Source organism: Solea senegalensis, linkage group LG6 (genome assembly GCF_019176455.1).
Source record: "Solea senegalensis isolate Sse05_10M linkage group LG6, IFAPA_SoseM_1, whole genome shotgun sequence".
Classification (NCBI taxonomy): domain Eukaryota; kingdom Metazoa; phylum Chordata; class Actinopteri; order Pleuronectiformes; family Soleidae; genus Solea; species Solea senegalensis.
In genome coordinates, this window is record NC_058026.1 from 9,668,671 (window position 1) to 9,676,379 (window position 7,709).

General features: G+C 42.6%; 1 protein-coding gene across 2 annotated transcripts in view; it reads right to left on the minus strand.

Annotated features, from left to right (window-relative positions):
• Nucleotides 1–2,168, minus strand: part of LOC122771356 (homeobox protein MSH-C-like) — a 2,289-nt gene extending 121 nt beyond the window's left edge. Inside the window, exons 1-2 of one of the 2 annotated variants that reach the window (XM_044028885.1) lie at nt 1,632–2,168; nt 1–1,178 (exon numbers count right to left, since the gene is read on the minus strand). The exon at nt 1–1,178 is cut by the window's left edge and continues 121 nt beyond it. In XM_044028885.1, coding sequence (XP_043884820.1) covers nt 766–1,178; nt 1,632–2,058 — 840 coding nt within the window. In that variant the 5' untranslated portion in view covers nt 2,059–2,168 and the 3' untranslated portion in view covers nt 1–765. Of the gene's footprint in view, nt 1,182–1,631 lie in introns of both variants that reach the window. The other variant, XM_044028884.1, reaches the window with a different exon arrangement.
• Between the last annotated feature and the right edge of the window lie 5,541 nt (nt 2,169–7,709).

The window sequence follows — 7,709 nt, forward strand, 5'->3', positions numbered from 1 at the left end:
CTGCTGCTCTTCAAGCGAGACTGCAAGGCTTTATGAACACTACACATTTTTAATATTTACATTAACAGCAAAATTCCCTCAAAGAAAAATCTATAATTTCTCCCAGAAAAAAAGGCCTCGTTGGGAGTTTTATTAAAGATCTAATACAAGTGTCTTCTAAAATATAATTCTGCTCCGCGTTTAAAAAAATAGCCTGTAGAAATTGTGACATTCAAACAGCAATGATGGGAGAAAACAGTCAACACTGCTGTATGATGAGAGAGAGGTTGAAGAGATACACTGCTCTTAAGGCACTGACACAGATTAAGTACTTTTCCGTTGCATTCAGTAGAATCCCACATTTAAGTGTGGCTACACTTTAAATGTCCACTTTCACAAACTATCGTGGGGTGGATGAACTGCGGTGAGATGTTGAAGGCATGTCGTCTTTTGAAAACCTGACATTTTACATTTGGATTATCTCCTGAATCCACAAGCCGCAGCATTTGACTCCATCACAAACTGAGCAGAGTAAGTGAACGCACTCCTGTGTCACAGCATGTGCCAAATTGCAAGGCTCATAAATTCGGGATTTTATATATATATAAAAAACTTTTTTATTCAAAATCCAAAATTTGTAAAAAAGAGAAATTATAGTAATGATCTCCAAGAAATTAAAGACGCACCATCTTGATGCGCGTATAGCAACCGGAAGACACAATTACCCCCGAATACACACACACACACACACACACACACACCTACACATACGCACACACGGGGATACTAAGACAAATAGTACATTCCATAAGTGACGGGTCCACTGAAGAGTCCTGGGACGGGCAGACTGGGCCTCGGGAAGGCGTTTGACGGGGCCCATGCTGGAGAAGCCATGTGCGCTCCAATGGGAAACGGCAGTGCGAATGCGGGGAGAACAGGCTTGGAGGCCAGTTTATACTTCTCCAGTTCGGCCTCCTGCAGTCTCTTAGCTTTGGCTCTCCTGTTCTGGAACCAGATCTTCACCTGAGTCTCCGTCAGGTTGAGGGAGTTGGAGAACTCGGCTCTCTCGGCGATGGAGAGGTACTGCTTCTGCCGAAACTTGCGCTCCAGCGCCAGCAGCTGCGAGGTAGTGAAGGGCGTGCGAGGTTTCCTGTTGTTTTTGTGTTTCCTTAAAGTACACTGTGTTGGACTTGAGCTGCCTGCTATGACAAAACATAGAAAGAACAAAAAAAACTGTGGTCAGATTAAGATTAAGATGAAGCGTGGTTATCGATCAAACTTTGATTCATGTCATTATGAATTTCACTGTTATATTAAAAGCATCATCAGATATGTCTTGATTATTTGCTTCCACATATCATCTGCTTTATACTGTAATTTAATAATAATCAATATGCACAGAAAATAAGATCAACAGCCAAATGTGCGCTACACACACACAGTGGCACAACATAATCAAAACAAAAGCAAAATAAGACAAACAGCACATCATTGCAGGGATTGTGGTTTTTGTATTCAGCCTTAAATATGTTTTTATTTTGGAAGCCCACCATCACTGTAAATTTAAAGAAAGAAAAGACTAAATGCAGCGTATCCCGGTGGTTTGAGAGCTCGCAAAACTCCAGGAACAGCGGAAGGAAGGACGGACTTACGAGGAGGGGTAGAGAAGGAGGACGTCTGGAACCAAGTGCTCTGATCTTTCTCACAAAACTGCGGACTGTCTTCGCTGGAACTGGAAACACCCTGTGAGCTCTCCGCGGCAACCTTGCTCTCCGCGTAAAAAGTCCTTGGGGAGAACGGTGCGCCCTGCGCCGCCACGGTGACGGGCTTGGGCAGCACCAGGGCTAAATCTGAGGGGGGGTAATTAGAAGTCCGACAGGTGGTCTTCTTGGAAATCAACGACTCGACGCTGAACGGGAGGCTGCTCCGCTGCACTTTATATCCTTTCTCTGTGGTCATGTCTTTGGGCTGGAGTTCCTCTCCCTCCGTGTCCGTCTCCTCTTTTGGATGAAGCTGTTTGGCGTCTTGGGACGGCGACCCCTGCACAGGATTCATCGCGACACAAGGGGATGGGGCCATGCACCTCCGTGCGGCCCGGTCAGGAGAATGTGGTGTTGCTGAGGTGTACAGTGTCCAGTAGGTGTGTGCGCCTCTGCGAGCTGTCAGCTGTGCCCAGTAGCTTTGACGCGCCGGACGGGGGTCGTCTATAAAAGGACAGAGGATATTCCCCCCTCTTTGTTCGCACCAATCAGCTCGTCAGTTTGGCCCCGTGACGTCTACGAGTGCGGTTTTGATTGGCCCTCTGCCTCACAGAGGAACATCAAGAGGCCTTTGAAAGGAAGGAGAAGTTAATCATACAGACCCCATGCGGCGCGGGTCTATTGATGGCTCTCACAAAGTAGCTTAGACCAATTGTAGCGCAATTAAGCAGTGGGGAGGAATCTCTTGACCATTTACATCCATTAGCCGGCCACTCCATCCCTGAGCTTCTGTTCGCTGAATTATTCACAAACTGTAAAGCTGAGCAGGAACTAAAGAGACTAAAGAGTCAGTATCAAAGTGATACCTTCATCAAAGAGGGAAGAGAGAGAGAAAAAGACAGGTAATAAAACAATACTAGGGATTATTTTTTTTATTATTATAAAAAAAAAAACATGTTTTACAGAGAGGGAAATAAAAGTTAATTAATGTGAAAATACAATTAAAGAAGAATGGGTGGAAAAAGGTGCGGGGGTTGAAGGATAGAAACTGATTAGGTATGACTGTTGGTCACACAGCATTATGGCAATTTAAGGCCTGTCATGAGCTCTTCTCGCTCCACAATGGCCTCAGTTGAGAAGCAACAGGCGTTTTTCTTTCTCCAGGTCATACTATTTAATACGCCAGACAAGTTGTGTTTTGCAAGGCGCCAGGCTCGGCGGGATCAAAAAGGAAGATACCTCAGGGAGAAAAGGCAACGGTTAACTCCACTTAACCAATTGTCCTCCAGATATTTCATAGTCCACTGCGTGGAGCTGCTGACAGTTAACTGTTTCACGTCTAGTCTGACGCGCACGACAGTCAGTCTGCACTTCACTGCATGACATGTTTTTGTAAAAAAAAAGGAGAAACTTCTACACACGATCATCAGGATCATGAGAAATAAAAGAATCCATGTGAGGTGAATTCATCTGAGTGAATTCATTTGTGGAATGAGTGGAGTCATTATGAGCAGTAATCAATATTTATTTACACATCTCCTATTACAACCAACTTCCAAGACCATTAGTTATAATTTTCAAGTAGTAACACAGCGTTTTTTAAAAGTGCAGAAGTGAATTTCTGAGCCAAATGTTTTCACAGCAAAGGTCATTATTAAATTATTTACCACATGAATGGTCATGAACATGTCAGTTGTGTGTACTGTTACAGATGTCAGGCTAAATAGTACATAAAGGTAAGTATAAAGTTGAAATGAAAAGTAAAATGTAATTAATTTAGTCAATTAATTAACCGAATTAGATTTGTTTGTCAAAATATTTCTGTCCAAGAGACAATCGGAGATTAACCTTAAAACACAATTGTTCTTGGATATTCTTGAGTTTATTGTTTCTCTTAATTCATGGGGGGGCAGGTGTGACCACACATTTGTATGAACTGTGATGTTCTTTGTCCTCTGTTCTCCTGTCTCTAACTGAAACGTTGAATAAAAAGAGATCATTTAAAAGAACATTGGAAGTGTCTGAAGTGAAATGTCAGCAGTGCGGCTTCATGCACTTCATCGGAACAACCCAACACAAGTGGTCAGTCCAAGAACCTAAAATCCACTTTCATGCCACCAAATGACTTAACTACCCTCCCTTAATGCTTCCATTGCTTAACTGGATGGGACGATGAATAATTAACTTATTAGACTCGCCTGGTACAGTAACCACAATTTTGTTCTCGCAGCAAATGACAATCACAAAAGTGAAACACTTAAAGCAGCTGTTATTTTCCCGTCAAACAACAGAAACAAGTGATTGTTTGACTGATTATTTTGTTTATGGGAACACTGATGGTTGGTTTCTTGAAAAGCCTCAGGTGTAAAGACCAATTTATATCTCATCAAGAGGCACAATGTTTGCTTGATGATTCAGCTTGAGTAAATCCTGATGTTGAGCCCACTCCTTCATTTCCTATCCTGCAAAGCTGGCCCTCACGCAGCAGGGGCCTCTCGTCACCCAGCTGGTTTGGGTTTAAATCCCAGCGATCGTGTACCCCCTTCTCTCCATCTCATCTCCACGGTGTTGTGCAAAAAAAAAAGGCGGGGGGGTTGACAGTCCTGAGTCGGTGCTGTAGAGTGCACAGACTCATACAGACGTTCATCTGATACAGGTTCACCCACAGATAAATCTACACAAGTACAGTTACCTCTCCTCTTCTGGTGTTTTGTCCAACCTACTTAGCCCCAGGCCCCCTCTCCCCTACCCCAAAAGACATTTCTGTAACAGCATGCAGGCGAGTGAACTATGTCAGAAGGTGTTACTGAGTTTGAAAGCAGATCTGTCCTTCAAGGTCGGAGTGAGCATGCTGGGAAGTACATTCCCCTCAGCTAGCACCAGAAATGAAAACTCTTTCACATGCATGTGCGGGGCCAGTGTACTCCTGCATCAGTGAAACCACTTAGATAGTTCATGAAGAGCATGGGCTGAGTGGCGGCGTGACAAGCCATGTGAGAAAAACACCTTCACATGGATTTAAAGGGGCTGTATGTTAAATTATTCATGCATTATTGTGGTTTTTTTTTTATTCCCATGAATGAACAGATTGTAACGTGACTAGTGTGATTAAACACAGCCGGATGGGGACAAACAGGAGAGTTACTGATATCAAGGGAAGACGATAGAGTATGGCTTTAGTTAGCTCATCAGTGTGCTTCTTGTCCGTGACTAAAACACTGCAGTCTCCTCTGTCACGGCTTTGGCTGGAGGATGCTTCTTTTGTGGCCCTCGTGAGCCTCCGCGAGGGCAAGCTGGGACTGCAGTTCAGTTACTGCCACGCATGTACACACATGTCACTGGGGACAACTGTTTCTGGAAGTGACGTTTACATGTCACACATTTGTTACATCTAGGTCCATTTCCAGTGGGAAATGGACATAAAAGATGGCTTTTTTTTATATTACATTCCCACTGGTCAAAAAAACTGTTTAATCCCAGCTTTAAATTTTTCACCCGTGGGAATGTGTTTGATTGGCATTCATTCCCGGGTCAAATGACTCTGTACAACACATTGATTGTATTTACCTGGGAAGACCCAGGTAAATACAATCATTTCTTCTTTGTCCCCTCTATTTCTAGAGACACGATGTTTCCGACACAATGCAACAACGTGCGCTAGCATAGGTGTTAGCATAGCCATTAGCATTACTTTTTGTTGCAAATCTTACTTTTTAAAAACCGGACACAGCGCTCATTTACTCAGTCAGATCATCTAAATCCATGGTTCTCAAACTGTTGTACGTGCAACTTTCTCTGGTGGTACTTCATAAGGTAAATCATTGTATTGTGTATTCCAAGGGCATGTATTTTGACTGGAGTGCGTAGAAAATGAAAGAAATAACACACTAATAATAATAAATTAAACAATAATAATTACAGTCACCTTATCTCTCTCTCCATCTTAATGTAAGTTCACTATACCAGTGTTTGAAATATATGTAAGGAAGAATACTCTAAATCTAATGTTGTAAAAATTAATAAATGTGCCTCCTGTGAAAAGTCTGTATGGCTGACTTTGCTCTATGTGCGGCACTGTATTTTAACAATGCTGTTACTTCAAGATCTCAATATTTTCCCCTGGGTAAACCTGCAAATTTTAGCGTGTAAAAGTTTAGTAAGAGCTTTAATGATTTAAGGCTTCTCTTTTCACTTACTGAAGGCAGACTCATAGTGGGCATTTGGGACGAGCTGATGTCCGCCCTCCCATCAACAATGTGTGAATTGTACCGAGGACCTCTGACAAACAAACACGTCATTTAGGAGAGTGAGAGAAGTGTGGAACCCAATCCCTGTGAGATGTGTCGACAGTGGCACAAAGACCTGCAGCTACAGGCCTCGCCGAGATGGACACGTTGCTGACATGACATGAGTGCAGGGAAGATAGGGACAAGTGAGCGCACTATACTCAACAACAACAACCTCTCATGTCCCTGTCACTCCGCTCTCACGTCATCAGCTCAGAAATGTTGAGTTTTGCTATTATTTTTCTGCCTGTGCAGGATGTAGCATTATTTGCAGTGGGCTCTGACTAGCAAAACTATTACTGACCTTACTGAGGGAGGGTTTTTTTGTGTACACAGTGGCAGAGCAGGGGCGAGAGGGGACAAGACTGTGTCAAACTGCTGGACAACCAGGTTTCTTGTGTTTGTCACACTTCAACCTGTTTATTGCCATCTTGTTTTAGTAGCAATCACTCTCTGTATTGCAGCACAGGGATGACACCAGGTGACTCGGCATCCTGTGTAAACTCACTTGACAATGGTTTGAGTGTAAAGGACGTTTGTTCATATTTTGACTCTAACTATAATTTCCTTTCTTTGTGAACACCTTGATTTGTTGTCCCTCATCACACGAGGTATCCAGCGCTGCCCTCTCCAATTAACAGCAGTTTAAATAGCAGTCGTTTGGGTTACTAAGCGCTGTGGAAAAATGTCTTTGACCTTTCATTTGACTTAACAAGTTGATCCAGTCCACATCAGACTGACTTCAATCCTGCACTTAAATGCTGGTTTGACATTTTCTGCCAAAACCACTTCCTCTTGTGGCATCAGAGTGCTCTGTGTTTGAATACTGGGTAATGAGGGAAATATTTCTGCCACGCTGAAGCGAATGAAGCAATTTGCCTTCATCATGGCTTCTTTTTTGGAGCTGTAAAAAAGCAATCACAGGATGAAGTGCCCTGCGGCATTATAGCTGCTGTTTTTGACTGAAAACCCAAACACAGCAAGGTTTTTATTTCATTTGTCTGTGGTGCGGAAATTTGAATTTCAAACTCAAGCTGAAATCAATAAGCTCTCACATGTTGGTGGCTACTTTTTTTTTTTTAATAACATCTTTGACACCATTACCCTCTCCAGCATCTTCAAAACACAGATGTTTTCGTTGAGAGGGTTCCTTACTGATCTCAGCTGCCAAAAGCAATTGTTTGGAGGAGAAACCACAAGAGGTGACAATGCAATCAGCAATTCTGTCTGGCTCACCGTCAGCCATAGAAATCCACATTCTTGAGGAAAGTCTAGAGACAATGCGAGTGGGCGAGTTAGGTTGAGGGCTGGAGATGAGGAACTTTGTGTGGCTACTCTGTGGTCTCAATCACAAGCCAAAGAATGTCCCCACAATCTCATGCACTCTTAGCAGCCAAAGCAGTGATACAGTGTATTTGAGAAAAAAAAAAGCAGCAGTATAAATTTTCCCTTTTACTGCTGGCTTCAAATCCCCACGGGATAAATTACAGCAATTTGGTACACATTATATGAAATCTTTTCTTTTTCACATCATAAAAATATATCAGCTGTTGGTATTTAAAGTACAAGAGAGAAAAGAGACAACATTGGTTGTAATCGACGTTGCTTTCATTGGATTTATTCATCAAATTGAATGAGACTATAACTGAGATAGAAGGTTGAATGCAGGCGGATTTACAGTAATTAAACTATAGTCAGATCTGACAATATGTGACTCGAATTTGGAAATTCAACATTCTGTCGT